At 28.8% G+C, this 18,242-nt stretch overlaps 1 protein-coding gene and 2 non-coding genes across 3 annotated transcripts in view; all 3 read left to right on the plus strand.

Moving 5' to 3' along the window:
• The window catches only part of LOC113382098 (protein furry-like), a 25,861-nt gene extending 12,501 nt beyond the window's left edge, over positions 1-13,360 (plus strand). The window contains 20 exon segments of the mRNA XM_026620656.1: positions 8-19; positions 100-307; positions 448-585; positions 730-964; positions 1,144-1,967; positions 2,223-2,357; positions 2,439-2,549; positions 2,629-2,709; positions 2,776-2,899; positions 2,969-3,146; positions 3,317-3,493; positions 5,840-6,055; positions 8,620-8,796; positions 8,947-9,096; positions 9,268-9,443; positions 9,516-9,673; positions 11,609-11,719; positions 12,378-12,532; positions 12,792-12,955; positions 13,317-13,360. Coding sequence (XP_026476441.1) covers positions 8-19; positions 100-307; positions 448-585; positions 730-964; positions 1,144-1,967; positions 2,223-2,357; positions 2,439-2,549; positions 2,629-2,709; positions 2,776-2,899; positions 2,969-3,146; positions 3,317-3,493; positions 5,840-6,055; positions 8,620-8,796; positions 8,947-9,096; positions 9,268-9,443; positions 9,516-9,673; positions 11,609-11,719; positions 12,378-12,532; positions 12,792-12,955; positions 13,317-13,360 — 3,574 coding nt within the window.
• On the plus strand, positions 10,154-10,226 carry Trnaa-agc. The gene has a single exon. It is a non-coding gene; the product is annotated as a tRNA-Ala (tRNA).
• Positions 11,030-11,102, plus strand: Trnaa-agc. Its single transcript has one exon. It is a non-coding gene; the product is annotated as a tRNA-Ala (tRNA).
• Positions 13,361-18,242: the final 4,882 nt, after the last annotated feature.

The following is an 18,242-nucleotide window of genomic DNA, read 5'->3' on the forward strand; positions in this document are numbered from 1 at the left end:
ATTTTAAATATAGGGAAGGGTAAGATTATAATATTAATATATAGTTTGTTAATAAATCTGCTTTTATTTAGTATTTAAAAACTCGTTTTGTTATCTTAGTATACAATCGGGACCAAATGCCGCAAACATACATATCATAGCTGATTTATATGCAGAAGTTGTAGGAGTACTGGCACAAAGCCGATTCATGTCTGTTAGAAAACATTTTATGAATGAGTTGAAAGAACTACGTACCAAAGAAGCTAGTCCAACAACTACACAGTCTATCATATCTTTACTTATGGGTATGAAATTTTTTAGAGTCAAGGTTAGTCAACATATATTTATAGTTCTATTCCGGTAAAAGTTGAATAGTAATAGTAAAATAGTAATTAATAGTTAGTAAATGCCATCAAATCAGATTTTGAAGTTTTGAATTATTATATTGCTTGTATTTTATGTTTCCAGATGGTTCCAATTGAAGAATTTGAAGCCAGTTTTCAATTTATGCAAGAGTGTGCGCAATATTTTCTTGAAGTGAAAGATAAAGATGTGAAACATGCATTGGCTGGACTGTTTGTAGAAATTTTAGTTCCAGTTGCTGCGGTTAGCTTTTAAGTTTCATCCATAATAATATATTACCTATAATAATACATTATATAACTAATTTAATTTTATATACTTAAATTTGAGTATTTTGTGCTAATGTAGTTTATAATTTCATGTATTAATTTATATTATTTTTTTCAGGCTGTTAAAAATGAAGTTAATGTGCCTTGTCTTAAAAATTTTGTAGACATGCTATACTCACAAACCTTGGATGCCAGTACTAAATCAAAGCATCGCTTGGCACTTTTTCCATTAGTCACTTGTTTACTCTGCGTTAGTCAGAAGACTTTCTTTTTAGCAAATTGGCACTATTTTTTAGCTATGTGTTTATCAAATTTGAAGAATAGAGATCAAAAAATGTGTCGAGTCGCATTAGGTATATACATTAATTCATTTGATACCATTTATTCCAATTTTGTTCTCATGATATCTAATTTGTTATCTATAATTAAATGTTTAATTCTAGTATAATACTAAGTGATGCATTTACGCGATATTAATTACATAGAAATTTCTATTTTGAATTTCTTTTATAATATACTATTTTGCTTCCAGAGTCACTATATCGTCTTTTATGGGTGTACATGATCCGTATAAAATGCGAAAGCAATCAAGCAACTCAATCGAGATTACAAAGCATTGTCAATTCTCTATTTCCTAAAGGATCAAAAGCTGTGGTACCTCGTGATACGCCTTTGAATATTTTTGTGAAAATTATTCAATTCATAGCTCAAGAACGATTAGATTTTGCTATGAAAGAAATTGTTTTTGATTTGTTATCAGTAGGAAGAACCATCAAAATAATTCTTACTCCTGAGCGAATGAGTATAGGTTTGAGATCATTTTTGGTGGTTGCAGATAGCTTGCAACAAAAGGAAGGTGAACCGCCAATGCCTAGAACAATGGGAGTATTACCCTCTGGAAATACTCTTAGGGTAAAGAAAACATTTTTAAATAAAATGTTGACAGAAGATACTGCCAGAAGTATTGGTATGAATAGCTATTTTTCACATGTGAGAAGAGTCTTTGTTGACATTTTAAGAGCTCTAGATGTTCAATATGGAAGACCATTAATGATGACAAATACTCAGAATGTTAACAAAGAACCAGATGAAATGATTACAGGAGAGAGAAAACCTAGGATCGACTTGTTTAGAACTTGTGTTGCAGCTGTACCTAGACTGATACCGGATGGTATGACTGGTGCTGAATTGGTTGATTTATTAGCTCGCCTGACTGTACATTTAGATGAAGAATTAAGGGTATTGGCTTATCAAAGTTTACAGACATTGGTGCTTGATTTTCCTGATTGGAGACAGGACGTTATATGTGGTTTCACACAGTTTTTGGCTAGGGATGTTTTGGATACTTTTCCGCAGGTAAACTAAAGAAAGTAATAATTAAGTAATGAATCTATTTAGATGGCATAGTAAATTATTAGTTTAAATGCTATGATTACTAATATTTTTAAATTTAAATTTGGTTTGTGTATGTAATTTAATTACAAGATCAGAGCATAATTACAAATAACTATTTGTTAAAACACTTTCTTATATTTTCAATTTAAATAGTTGTCATAAAATTATTTATATTTATAATTGAATTTTTTTGTATTTAATTAATATTTTTTACAGCTTGTTGATAATGGTCTAAGAATGTTACTACAACTCTTAACTAGCTGGAAAAATGCTTTAACCAGTGTCGCTGCAAATGCTTCTGCTAGAGCTAAAGAAAGCCCAGAATCTAATGGATCTAAAAAAATAGATATTGTGAGTTTCCATTGTAATATTACTTTGTTTTAGTAATTAGCAATTGCATCCGTGTAATATATTACTAATATTATATTATAGAAAGTAGAACCAGCATCTTCAATACTCCATATGGTTGAAGGATTTGCTTTAGTTATGTTATGCAACTGCAGAGTATTTCCAAGGAAATTAGCTGTACACATATTACGCGAGGTAAAGCATAAATGTTAATGAAGGAATCATCAATTCATGAAAATCAATGTAAAATACATGTAATTCAAACTTTTTTCAGGCGAAAATGCTTTTAAAAGCACTCTGTATCACAGAAGAAGATCAGGCTGTCATTGATGTTATAGACAAGTGCTGCCCACAAGTATATTAATCTTTTCCTCTTATCAAAAGATAAACTAGTACGTTTTTTTATTATTATTATTTTTAGGTTATAGAAAAATTACTTCCTAGTTTACCAGCTGCAGAAAAAACTGCTGCATTAGCTGCTTCGACCATAGACTTACAGTGGATTGCTGATAGAAGTGCCTCCGTATGGACTGCTGACGATTCATGTAATTATAAAAACGAAAGAATGTGGTATAGAGCCGTTTATTGAATTTCATAATTTGATGTCCTTTTAGGTAACGCAAATCGTTCAACGACTTCGTTGAATTCAGGTGCCATGGATCCTTGGAGTGCTTGCTTATTTGCTTTCCTTGAGCGTGGACGAGTCCTTACACATTGCCCTCTTGCTGTGACCCATTCATGGCCATTTGTTTTCGGCAGAGTTACTACTCTTTTCACGGTTGTTGATCCAACGTGAGTACTAAAAAAGTTTCTAAATTATTTACCATTAGCAACTTTAAATTCGTTTTCGTTGAACACAAATTGAATATATAAAGCTAATTATTATTAAATTTCTACAAATAAAATAATAAAAACATTTAAACAAACAAATTAAATATTGATTAAAATTTTGTAACTTTTAGCCCTGTGTCAGACAACAGAGCTTCATTGTTAAGAAGTAGTGCTGTTCCTCGACGTCCAGTTACCGAACGCGACGTTTACATGCATCTTTGGAAGAATTATGTTACTTTTGCATACCGTGTGGTACCTCCTGCTCCTTGTCCGAGCGTGAGGTGCGCCTCACCTGACTTAAGTCTCAGGTAAGTGCTTTCTTACTTTATCATCAGAGTTTTATTTTGAATGATTTCTTATTCTGTATAAACATATTCTTACAAAATTCAATAAGATCTTATTCAAAGGCCAATTTTTGTGGACATTGATACTCTATTTGTAGTTCAGAATAATTAATTTAAAATTCGTTTTAATTTATTTATAGTTTCCTCAGTATTTACTACAAATATTAGTTAGCTGCATTTTCAACTCATCCGTTTCTTAAAACTTATGCAAACTATCTCTATTAACTATTCGACCGTAATATAAATAAATATTATCGTAATCCAGTGAAAAAAGTATATTTCATAATTTTTTTCTTTGATAACAACAACAATTATTTTGAGTTTGAATTTCATTTTTCAATTGTTGTTGTTTGCATGCAAGTAGTAGAAATATTACATGTTATAGATGAAACTATTATAGTCACTACATAATTCTTAATCTTAGGTATTTCAAAATAATATAACCCCGTTATATAAAATAGCCCATTTTTTAAAATTTTTATTGAATATATTTTTGTTTGCACAGCGCGTCGACCAATTTATGGCCTTAAAATGGTCAGGTATAATCAGTTTAATGAAAAATACTTTATTTGAATTCATAGAACTTAATCTGTTTGTAATAAAATATTTTTCGACTTCATCTTATCCATATCATATATTATTTTATATATTACGCTCTTATTTTATCATACGCTTCCGAAGCATTAAATTTTAAACATGGTTATAACTAATTTTTTAAACTAATTAAATCAACTAATCTATTAAACCACATATTTTTCATGAAATTAACATTAAGCTTTATTATTGCATTGTGATTGCATGCTTTAATTTGCTTATTTAATCAAAATGTTGCAATTTTTCCTGCCGTAACATCGCAGATTATAACAAATTCTATTATAATTTACTATTCATTCAAATTGAGAATTATGCATTTTTTTACCCAGGCAGGTATCAGATAATAAAATCCAGTATACAAATTAAAAATAACTTATTAATAATTTTGGCGCTGCTTTAGTTTTAATCAGTATGGAACTTGATACTGAGTATGTTTTATTATTATTATACCATAAGAATAAAAAAAACTTGCATGGTTTGAAATTTTGATGTTTATTACAATAGTATTTAATATTACTTAAATTCTACTAATTTATGAATGTCAACAATTTTTTGTGTGGTTTGTATTAATTTAATTTGATTAAGAATAATAATATTTTAATCTGATTCAGGTCATTTATGATTATGATAACTTGGAAATTAAATTCTGTTTATTGTATTTGTGTAATTATCATATTTCTGTCGACACTAAAGCTTTTGTATGACAGGCTACGAATTTGCTTATGCTAGTGTTTTGATTCATTAATTATGATATATGTTTTTAGTGATCATATCAGATAGGTGCTAATCAGTCATTTATTTCAGTCATAATCATTTACTCGTTTATTGTTAATGTAAGCTTAACCGTACATAAATATGTGCGTTATTGATAGCGAATATAATAAATATCTAATTATGTAAGCATTTTAGAATAATGTTATCATGTTTTATCTAATTGCTGATCGTTTCCTTGATTTAATAGCCCATTGCCATTATTTATTCGTCCTTTTATGCAGAAAGCAGTAGTAGTTGGAACTAGTTTTGAAATAAGTAGTATCGAATTCGGGTTTTCTTTGGATTCACAGATGAACTCAGAACAATTCTTGTTTTTTAGCGATTGATTCTTCTCTAACACCATAGGTCTTTTCCTCTGGTCTTTCTCCAGCAATTTAATTACATTTTGAAATTTTTCAACCATCTTTCAACGCTTTTTGAACAGTTGATCAAATTCTCTAACATTTGCAAACCGATATCATAATTTCAGAATTTCACTAGTTTCTTTATAATCTGAATCACTCTAACTATCAGTTGAATTCTGATGATTTTAGTTGCGAATTTTTTCAAGAAATATGATTTTTTGATCAACTTGTGCCTCAAGTATTTCAAGTATTTAACATCTTTAAATTTACTGTTGATATTTTTATGTACCTACGACGGTATTAATTTGCATATTCTATGTATTCCTCTACGTATTTATTCATCTATATATCATATTTTGTAACTTGTCAGGGAACAACAAATGTCTTCTTATCGCAACTTTTGTCATTGTGCAATATTTTTAACTCAATCGACACGTGTCTTGCTATCTATTCTTCTTCATGTAATTGAATAACAGTATTGGTTACAAATATTTATGCAATAAAAATAAAACCGCATTGAAATTGGATATTCTTAATTGAGATGTCCAAACTACATAATACAATTGTGCCTTGTTGCAATACAACCCTAAACAAATAGCACATCGGGAACCGACTCTTGTGATAGCAGCGCCGCATTGGCCTCCACTCGCCTGAGCGATTCTATGGAAGATCTTCACCAGGCGGTAGCAGCGCCCACACCGCCAACTCCGCCTCTGCCGCCACTGGTGACCGCAACGCTACAATCAGGATTAGCGGCTAGATTCACTCTTCCCTTGTCGTATGGACGCAGAGACAAACAGCACAAGAGGACTAGGTATAGCAAATAGAAAGAATCGATTTGAGAAAACAATTTTAAACTAAAGGATAGGATTTTCACGAGCTTTTAGAGATAGTGCTAGTGGATAATTTACGAAAAATGTTTCGTGTTGATATAAATTTTATGAAGATATAATATAATAAATTATCGCTTTCTTTTTCATATTTATCATAAAAGCAATCTTAATTTTATTATTAATTAACTTCCCGTAGGGTAAGTTATTGTAATAGGCCGAAAATCTAAATTGAAATTTTTTACATTTCTCGACGTTTTGAAGGTTTCTGAACATTTTGGCATACCTCAGAAAAAATGGATGTGTGTGTGTGTATGTATGTATGTATATATGTATGTATGTACGGATACAAATTTCGAGTCACGTTTTCGGGCGCACGGATTAACCAATTTGAATGGTTCAAAAAACATTCGATTCCTATTAATAGGGAGAAGAGCTGATTAGTTTTTGGCAAAGGCAGGTCCAGCCATTTCGAAGATACGGAGCTAAATATGTAAAAATGGCAGTTTTTGAGAGAACTAAGCGTCCGATTTAAATGATTCAAAGAACTTTCTGCTTGTCTTAAGAAAATAATTGATTTTGTAAAAAAAATTTTTGTTTCAACTTTTTTTTTTTTTCAAAAAAAATTTTTTTTGTATATCGAAAATAATTCAGATTTTATTTTTAATTCTGACTATAGTTCTAATATACTTTAAACAAATAATTTCAACTTTGCAATTCAGTTTATATAATTCTTATAAATATTAGACAATGTTACAAAAAAAAGTTGAAAACATTCAATATTCCTCGAACATTTCGTTACGGTACGGGAAGTTCCAGCAATTTGCCTTAAGGCACGATGCCATACACTCCACTAGTTTTAATATTAATTTTATTACTATTATTAATAATAATATTTCTTATATAGATTTTTATCGCACGCTTTGTTCATTATTCATAGGAAACATTTTTATAAAATTATCCATTAGCACTTGATCTCGAACTGTTTTTTGTGTGAGGATAGCAGGTCAATAAAAACTTTGTGCTTTTGGGATGTTTTTAAAATTGGTTGAGTTCGTTGGTTGTCAACTTAACTATTTCAATTTTGTTAAAAATATTACTTTTTTACTAATTTATGTTTGAGAATAAAAAACAAAATCATCATAAATGATATATAAATATACATGCATCATGATTTTGAACATGATATGAATATTTTGTGCTGCAATGAGCTTTTGTTCTTTTTGTGTGGGTTTCATTAATAACGAAATGAAACATTTATCTAAAAGTTACTAATTAAAAGGTTTGTTATTTTAATGAACTGCAGTGATGAAACTTTGATTTGAATTAATTTTTTTTACTAACAACGTTAATTAGATAAAAAAAAAATGGGATCGAACAAATTATGTTGATATAAGACCTATTTTTGTACTCATGGATAAATATGTGGATACACAATATTTGATATAAAATTTTAGTTAGAACTAACTAAAATAATTGTGAATAACTTTTGTTGAATTTGTTTTAATATAATATACACAGGATTCCTAAATCTTGCTTTTACCTGGATTTCATTATTATATGTTTTTAGTAACTTTGGGTTTGCTGATAAATTAGTTACTATCACTGATACTGTTAAGCAAATATTTGTGATACATATTTATGTTTTATGTAACAAATCTTATCGCCTTATGTATCAAACTAATACATTAGGGAAACATTGAAATAAGTTAATAGTTCATTAGTTGACAACCAATTTTTTTATATACATCTATATATAAATTTGTAAATATACATAATATGTATGTATATATAGCGGCACTAAGATTTGTAAATACAAAATGTTTATTGCTGATGAAGATTACTACACAGAGCACTTGGAGCAGAAAAGTAACTTTAAGATTGTTCTTAATTTTCAATGAAAATTGAAATAGTGTCTCGCAATGAAATAGTGTTGATAACGCAAGATAAATTTGGTTTCTGAATTTCCAAGTATCACAATCATAACTTAAGTATTGCATGACTATTAAATTATATTAATATAATGCATGTGATTGTTAAGCATGAGCATGATGTAATGCAAATTCTTGGGTATAATAGAATTTGAAATATTGCATGGAAGTTAATATAATAATATTATTATTAGAATACCTATATCATTGAAGTTTATTCTATAAAAATTTGATTTATGAAGACTCCGTGTTTTTATGAACTGAGCAGTTATGGTATAGTTTTGTATTATTAATTGGAAATTAATGTATAAAATAATGTTTGTAATCACAACTAAAAGATCTAAATTTATTTCAGCTATGCTGATGGATGCTTGAAAAACTTGATTATGTCTTTCTCTATGCGAAATACAATGACTTTATACTTATATACTTATACACCTATATAAAATAAAATAATGATATAAAATCTATATTCACATTCACACATTAATGAACATTGAATACTGTTATAAAAAAAATTATGACTATGAAGTCGCGAGTTAACGTTGGAAATATCCCTATAAATGTTATTGTTAATTGATCAATTAAGCATTCGGTTATATTTTTACTTCCCACAGTTCGTCACCAGATTCTTTGAGTGCAGAAAGAGGTGACAGTAAGTCGCCTGGTGCACCAGCCGGTCCTGCTCCGGCAGCTCTGTATAAATTGACGGTTCCACTTTTACGATGCGAAGCAGCTGATGTGCGAGATGCAGCAGCTGGAGCTCTGGGAAAAGTCAATGCTGAAGCATTGAAGTAAGTAGTATTTTTTATCATTAATAATTAGAAAATTATGACGGCAATTAAATTTTTAAGAATTGTCTTCTTAAATTAGAAATCGATTATTCTTCTAAAATACGTTTCATAAATTTTATTTTCAATTATACATTTTTTGTTTTCTTTCAGAGATCTTATGGAAGAATTAGTTCCTTACATTCGTGAAGCTGTTGACCGAAAACAAGAAAATATGAGACGTCGTAGACGTCGTGATGCTTTACGATTGCAGCTGGTACGGGTATTGGAATTAATCGCCGAGTATGGTACATTTGGAATAAGGTATTGTAGTACAATTATGAATACTTTAAGATATGATAAACGTTATCCTATTTTTTAAAAGCATTACCAGTATATTTGGGTCTCACATATCTTAATTTTTGTTCTTAGGTTCAAGATTGTTCGCCTTGTAGTAGCTTAAGTTATTTTCAATGGCTTTTTTTTTTGTTATAGTCCAAGTGTTCTAGATAGAGAAACAATGTCTCTACATCCAACATTCGTGGAATATATGGAAGGAGCCAGATTATATCTAGAGAATGAAACTAAGGAAGACAAAGACGCACCCGCCCAACAAGAAGTAAAATTACATTTCTGTGATTTTATCAGAAAAATGATCAAAAGTTTTTCTCGTAAGTGTACATAACTTAATAATTGATAATTTCTAAATTACAACAATCATGAACCAATATTTCATATTTCAGTTGAAACTTGTACTACTTTATTAAAGCGAGATTTACGAAGTGGCCTTTTTAATTTATTTGCACCGTGGTCTGGGCCTTTTGCTAAGCCATTAGGCTACACTCAAAGTCATTCATCCTCTGCAGATGCAGATGAAAAGTTACAAATGTCGGCTTTGCAGGTAAGATAATTCTAATTCTAATTGAGAACTTAAGTTTTTTTCATTTTAATCATTAATAAAAAAATAATAGTCATTTTATTGTCATATTTCAAAAAAAAGTTTCATTGTGAGTCGGTGAGTTTATATTGTTCACTTATTAATTTTTTTTATATAATCGAAAAAAAGGTGAATAATTTAATTGCTAATTAAATAATCATTGAAATAGTCCAAATTTCGGAATAATTTCGTTTTTATTCTAGATGACTTGAATGTAATTTAAAGAAAACATATTTTTGTTGTTCGATATTTTTTTAATTTCTTATGAACAAACTGCTCGCGTCTATCTGAGTTTAATATTAAAATCCTTGTCTATTTATTTTAAATAATTATGCTAGTTTATAAATACAATTATAAGTTATAAATAGTTGGGATTAAAGATCCCAAGAGTGAATGTAAGTAAGTAGGTAGTCTGCATTACTTCAAGCATCAAGTTTCTTCACGGGGGGCGTAGCTCAAGTGGTAGAGCGCTCGCTTAGCATGTGAGAGGTACCGGGATCGATACCCGGCGCTTCCAATATCTTTATTTTTGTTGCAAAATCTAGCATTGTGAGAGATATTAGATTATTGCAGTATCGAATGAGTATTATGATAAGCTGAATAGAAATGAGCATATTTTAAAGAGAATATATAAAAATATATAAAAATAAGTCGGGTTTTCCTTCCTGACGATATAACTCCAGAACGCGCCAACCGATTTCGACGAATTTGCATTCGTTGGCAAGTTCTCGGGCTCCGTGAGGTTTATAGCAAAGAAAATTGAAGAAAAATTTCAACAGAAAAGCGTAAAACAGTTTTCTTTTTCACATACAGCGTTATCTCTGATACTTAGCATGTACTAAAAACCAATATTTTAAGTAGATGGTGCCGGTAGATACATTGTTTGACAGCTACTCATTTCTTTTCAAATATAAAAGAAAAAAAAAAATTTTATCTTTCTCACGAAACCATCTGGTGGCGAAACGGAGTTCGCTGGGTTTGCTAGCTACTTATAATTAATATATTTATGATATGGAAAAAAAAAGATTTTTTTCGATTATCGAATGCGAATTATAATAATAATAAAACAAATGTTATGATGAATACATGACGATTACCTTTTGAATACAAAAATGTTAAATATCTATCGTACTCTAAGAACTGTCTCATACTTGTGTGTAGCACATGAATACATTGTGTGAATGCATATTAGGTAACAATCGAAATTTGACGCCTCGGGATATAAACTGATTGCTCTACTTTTACCAAACCGGATTGTTATATGATGCTTGTTTTGAATTGCTGTTCATGTTGCATTGAATCAACTGTTTTGTACTCACAGGGGGCGTAGCTCAAGTGGTAGAGCGCTCGCTTAGCATGTGAGAGGTACCGGGATCGATACCCGGCGCTTCCAGTAAATTCTTTTATGAAATTTTGAAAAAAACTATATTTGATATATTATCGACTATTTGATCATTTTATTTTAAAATCCATCATTGGAAATTAATAGTAAATAGGAGACCCCAAGGGTTCAGAGTCTCTTCCACCCTAGTTAGCCATGACCTTATCAATATTAAAGCTGTCGACCGATATTGGATCCCAATAAAATTATACTAACATAAACGCCTTTTCATTATTCGCATCCTATATTTCGAAATATAGGATTTTCGCAAACAACGATAATGTGTAAAAGGTATAGGATATTTATTTGTTTTTTTGTTATTTTCGAACGATATCTTTTACAGAATACGATAAATATTTATCATTTTGTCAATATTCTGCCTCTATTACACATGCTGTTAATTAATTCGTTATTTAATCTTGAGGTTGGCGTACAGTTATGTATACACTGCCTCTACTTTGATGGAGTTAATTTTTAATATAATCTCATGTAATTTTACCTTATTATTTTTATTTCAGGCAATGAGCGCTTTGTTGTGCTGCGGCGGATGTTTCGATCCATTAGCATTAGCTGAAGATGGATCTTTGTACCCTTGGCTGGATATGCTATTGTCGTCTACTGATGATAAGGTATTCAGTGAACTTTCCAACATTTTATTTTCTAAAAACTTAAGATGAAATATATATTAATATTTAGAACAAAATTTTATTAAAGAATTACCCAAAAATATTTAATGCTATATGTTTAAGCAATTCATCGACAAAATGCAAATTAAATAATTTATGACTGAAAAAAAATCTAGTGAACTGGTTTCTTAAATACATTTATAAATTATCTGAATAAAACTTTTGTCGCTAATTGGCATTAATTGCTATTTAAAACAGCAAAAAGAGGGATCTCATTTATAATTTAACCGGCTTCCTTTCGCGTAGAAGTTTTTAAGTACATAATCTTATTACGAAACAAAGCGAAATAAAGTTTTATGCTTTTAATATACAATAGAAATATATTGTTTCAATGTAAAAGACATACTATTTATATCCTTCATATTTTATTATATGGTATTAGAATCAAATTTTTTTCTAAGTAAGTTAAAGAATTTTCATTTAAATAATGATAATTTACATGAAAATAGTACTTGAAGTTAATTTATTTTGATCACGACACAAATTACATTTATACATAAAATCGCTTATGAATTCTTTGATATAAATTAAATAGAATTTTTGAAAAGTATGAATATTACTTTCAATTGAGTAAACCTAATCATCCAATATCATATTTTAGATATACCAGCTAGCTCGAGAAACTGCAGTGTTATTATTAGAAGCAAATCCAGATATTGGACCACTTTTGGATTGGGCTTTGGACAGATGTTACACTGGACAGCCTCGTGTGGCTGATGGATGCTTTATGGCCCTTGCCGCCATATTCAGTGCACGGTAAAAACCAATCAGCAAATTATTATTGGTTTCAACAAACCTTATTGTTAATGATATAATTTGACAGAATTATTCTCGAAATAATACATTACTCTGGTATAACATTAACAAAAACTTGTTCTGGTTTCATCAAGTTGACTTATTGTTAGACTGTAAATAGAACATATTTAAAAAAAATGATAAATTTATATTGAAAAAAGATGTTACAGATTATCTACTCATTTAGACATGAAATTTAATTTAATTTTTTTTCCATTAGTGAATATCCTTGTGATCACTACACTGCCGTTATAAATGTTACCTTGCTGAGTACTGGTTGTCCTCGTGCTGCAGTGCATGATACTGCTCTCCAACTTCTGCAGCTTTTGGATCGAAGATTTTTCGGAGATGTAGGACCCCCTTTGAGTGATGGCGACCAGCCCGGTAAGTCGATTTTAAGATTTGTTTATAAATTGATATAATATTGCCCATTGGAAAGTTATAAAAATAAATAATTGGCAAAAAGTTATTGCATTGCGGTTTTGAGATACCAAAATTTTTATAATAATTGATAATATAAAAACTCAAACCACGGCATAATATCTTTAATATATATACTATATATATATATATATATATATATATATATATATATATATTATTCACCGCATTTGCACATCCATACGCAATTAAATTTAGTAGTCGTTGAACAGTTGTAATTGTATCGATATTTATTAATAAGAGCTAATTGCAAGCGCACATTCCAAAAATAACGCTATTTAATATTATGTTATGGTATTAATAGAATCAATGGAAATAATTTCTGATTCACGTCCTATTATTAAATAATTTTGATACCTATAATCAGCTACATATTCAATGAGTATAGATAAAATATTACATAGTTTTTGGTGTAAGTATTTCTATAAACACGTACGCAATACATAAATACTTCCACTGATTGCCGATTGTTAATTAACCTAATGGATGAAATTCATTAACTATACCCTGTTTTTGTATATAAAATACATCACCCATCTCGAAATTCGAACCTTTGTTAATGATTTTAAATACGTTTGTATTGAAATGTAGTGGTTCAATTTAGATTTGAAATCTTCAAATCAGTTTCATTACACCAATTTCCATTATTAAATTATTACATTATACCATACCTAATTTTATTCCTTCATATATAATTGATCAATATTTTTGCACTGAATTTAGATATTTTTTGCAGAAATCCTAAATAGCTCTTTTCAAATTTCTGACTTTAAAATTTATTTATATTTATAGAAATATAGGAAATACTGAACATGAATTCATACCTGACAAACTTGTTTGATTAGTATTTTTATAAAACTTCATTTCGTAATAGGTATATACAAAATAGTTTTCTTACCAAAAACTGTGTGATATTGGAATAAATTTCCATATGAATTTCAATTGTTTGCTAATGTTTCGAAATTTGGACCACTCAATTCATTTAATGTTTATATTATTTGCATTAAACCAGAATATGGCATAGGGTAGAGTGCAATCAATTACTGATTTGATCATATCAAATATACATTTGAAAATGGTAAACAATTGAAACTAGGCTGTAGTTTGAATTTAAGTGATTGATACATACATCTCTTAATTGCGTTTAGCTAATTTTACGTTTTAATTACCGGGCTGAGTTATTATATTGTATATTTGCGAATTATGTACAAATTATTGATATTGTGACGAGAACGGTTGACGCCCCCTTTCTTCGATTTAATATCAATTGAAAATAATTAATTTCTTTGCGCCAAGTTTATAGTGGAAATTATCGTAAAAATAATCATATATATTATTAAAATAAATCGGCGAATATATGAGAGATTAAAATCCAAACATTAAACAAACGATAGGCTATTTGTGAAATGGAAATACATCTTAAGCGCTAATTTTTTCAAATAATGTAGATAATTGTCTTCTTCTTCATAGAAATTTATTAAGACGTTGAAAAATGTACAAAATCGAATTAAAACATGGAAATTGATTCTAAAATTGGAAAATTAACATATCAAAACTAAAAGATTTATTTAATCGAATTACAAAATTCTGCGCCAGTTTTATGGGTTGTGAAATAATATATTGTATAATAATATCATAATGAGTATGGATAATTTATACGTTTTATTATCTCATATGTGCCATCATTTAGTAGGAGAAAAACTTCACAGAATATACATGATAAAATACATTTTTTTCACAAAATTATAGAGCACTCCCATAATAGTATGTATGTACATGTGCATTAATATACTAAAATTTTATGACATTGATTGTGTTTTTATCATTGTTATATTTTGAAGCTCTTCTCCTGCTGAATGATGATACATATCAAGCGTCAAAAAGTATAAATAATTGTTTCAATTTTATCAATATTTTCTGCATTAGCTAAATCATCTGTTTCCACATTCTATTTTTGTGCTTGATAACATTTGTTTTGTGAGAAAGGTAAAGGAACTGACCCGTGGACAAAAGTAAAGATTTCGAGATAAAGGTTTAGCATTAATCCAATATTTAGAAAGGGTTAACTTATCTCCCATTGTAACATGTCGACGACAAAAACTCAAACAGTTTCAATCCATCACCCCGTTTTGACTTTCGTTGGCGGCACAATAGTAGGTAAACTCATTTCCGAGATTTCGTTTTGTTCAGCTCACCTCTCTTTTGAAAACAAATCTAAAACGAATTTTCAACGAGCATTCGTGAAACTTTATAATGGATTTTGTCTGAAAATTATTTGGGTATATATCATATCAAATGCCGTAACTGCGTAAAATTTTCACAAAGTTTTCTACAAGCGATTCATCATTATTTAAAAATATCGAGGTTTTTTGCTTCGACGGTTTGAAACGATCGATTATGCGAGTATTGATGAGTGTGTGTGACTAATTTAGGAAAATATATCGTGTCTGTTATTAAGTATTCGCATTTTTTTAAATAAAAGCTGTCAATGGCACATTTGCTATTAAAAATGATGTGACGTGACATAATTTAGGCGGGCACCATTGTATTGTAAATGAAACGTATCAGCAAAATATGTCATACAATTTATAACCGATTTATAAAAGATTTTCTTTGATCATAATTATTTTTATTCCAAATATTTAATACATAATATTTAAATGATTATAAAATTATAACACATAGTACACATTACATTTATCATTTAATAATATTTATATCATCCTAAAAAGTAAAAATTTATAAGGAATTTTAAATATATACATCAATATTTACATTCTTTCCCAGTAATATATTTTATTCAAAAAATAGTTTTCAGTCTTTTCTGTTAATGACTTACGTATTTTATAGCACACTATTTTTATACAATTCAATAAAGTAATTACGTACTATTATGAACATTGAGGACTAGAACATAAATTGTTCGTAATTCAAATTTCTTATATTAAAATATTATTTAATATTATTACAATATTTGTAGAAGTTTAAATTTTGTACGATGTACACACATATAGCCCATATCAATTTCAATTTTTTAGGTGCATAGTATAATCATCTTTATATAAGTAATTTTAATAATTTTTTAGTAAGTACTTACTGACTTAGTGTTATTTTACTGACTTTGAATAAAACAATAAACTTGCAGTTAAGTTTTGTATTAATATTTAGTGGAGCTTGGGTAGGAACTTTTGGCGTTGAGCTTTTGTCAAGTTATTACTTGTTTTAAGCAACGTATGCACTGCTGTTTCATTTACGGAATATTCCTAGAAAACATTGTTTATGGAACATTTCTTATCCTTTATGAATCGCGAACTGAATTTCTGAAATAACACGTGTGGAGTTACGTCAAAAGTCATAGTTCGCTTGGCTCATGTAAAATGGAATATATGAGAAAACAGTCCTCAAATGGGGGTATGCAAATCCCTGAAGTTGTATATTTTTTCTGAACATCTGCTAAAGGGATTCTGAATAGTAGGATTTGAATGAAATACCGCAGCTTGTTTATACGATTTGAGCTTTTTATATTCAGGATTATGGTTAAATATCGTTTATGTATTAAAAAGATATTTTTAGTTTTGTATAAGAAAATAATGACAATAATAAACGACTGTTTTTCTCTATTTTGGATCGAATGGCATATTGGAAATTTTGATTCATCAGAATTACTTAACTGATACGGTGTAATTGAATTAAGCTTTTTTTTACGGAATATACATTGATACATACTCGATGCTATTAGAGCCTTATAAAATATCTTTTCTTTGCTGGTAGTTATTAAGTCGTTAGTATACGAAAGCTTCAATTGAATTATTCAATTTCATCACATTATTTTTATTCGCATCTTAATTAACTAAATCATAACTTATTAAATATAAAATATTTATCCTTCTAATAATTTTTCATATACGATTTGGTTTAGGCTCCTTCTTTCATTTAGTGATATAAAACATTCGCAAAGATTTCATTCTCTCACACTCAGAATTTGACATGCAAAGTCAACATTATATATTTTAGTAGATTGTGTATGATTAAAGACATATATTATATATATTTTTGGCAATTTAACACAGATAATTTACAACGTTTTTTTAGTTGTGCATTTAAGTCCACAGTTAGGCCAATATCTGTGGACACAAATGAACAAGTTTAATTTTTTATATAAAGTTATTTAAATTTTACTGCTTCATGATAAATATAATATTACATTTTAAATTATTTGGTAATTGTTAATCTTTGGTATTTACTTAAAATTGCTCTAAACGTTAATATATTCTAACACATTAATATAAAATGCACATTAATAATAAATTTGATTATATCAATTTTGAATATGGATAGTTTTTTAACAATATTTATATTTAAATGACTATTTAAATTACAAAATACAAGTTATCAATATAAAAATCATCTTATGATCGATTAAAAATAAAATTTCAACTTTTATAACACTTACATTATTGAGACCTTCTACTATAGACCTTATAATATACTTGTATAAGGTCTACGCCTTCAACACATTAGGATTTTACTTTTTTATTATTTGTTTTGAGAAAATTATTACTTTATGTTTCTTCTTCAATAGGCAATGCAATATATAATTATAAATTATGTTTAGAATAATTATTAAATTATTTGATTATAACGGCTTAAATTAACAATACATTTTCAATCACTTCGAATAAATTCCAAAAACTATTTCGAGTCCATGTCATTTTTTTCTTCAAGATCCTTATGGCTTATATTTGAAAAATATACAGTTTAACTATAATTCACTTATTATTGGTTAGATATTTATTCATAGATTTTATTTGGCTGTTGGAAAAGTTTTTTTCGGACAGTTTTTGAACTTTCATGCTTAGAACTGATTAGGGGGCGACTATTATCACGTGAGCGTTGTTAATGATTTTTGGATCCCCCTCCCCCTTGGTGATACACGGTGATATTCAAAATTATCCCTCCTTCCCCAGCAAACATCACGTGTATTTTTAGTTACGTGATAAAAGGTAATTTTTTGATTATTTTTTTGAAAATGTTTGAATTAAAAAAAAAGTTAAAAAATAAATACACGTGATATCTTACTATACCCTCCCCCACGTGATATTTCGTGATTTTTTGTCCAACCTCCCTCCCCCTAAAAACCTTACGTGATTAATGGACGCCCCCTTAGCACGTGTATATCGAGTGTAACGAACTCCTTTTTATCACAAAAAGTAATATTGTAGTTAAATTA

This window comes from Ctenocephalides felis, unplaced genomic scaffold, assembly GCF_003426905.1.
Source record: "Ctenocephalides felis isolate EL2017-DRISC unplaced genomic scaffold, ASM342690v1 CF-g0.4_SCAFFOLD_03273, whole genome shotgun sequence".
NCBI classification, from domain to species: Eukaryota; Metazoa; Arthropoda; class Insecta; order Siphonaptera; family Pulicidae; genus Ctenocephalides; species Ctenocephalides felis.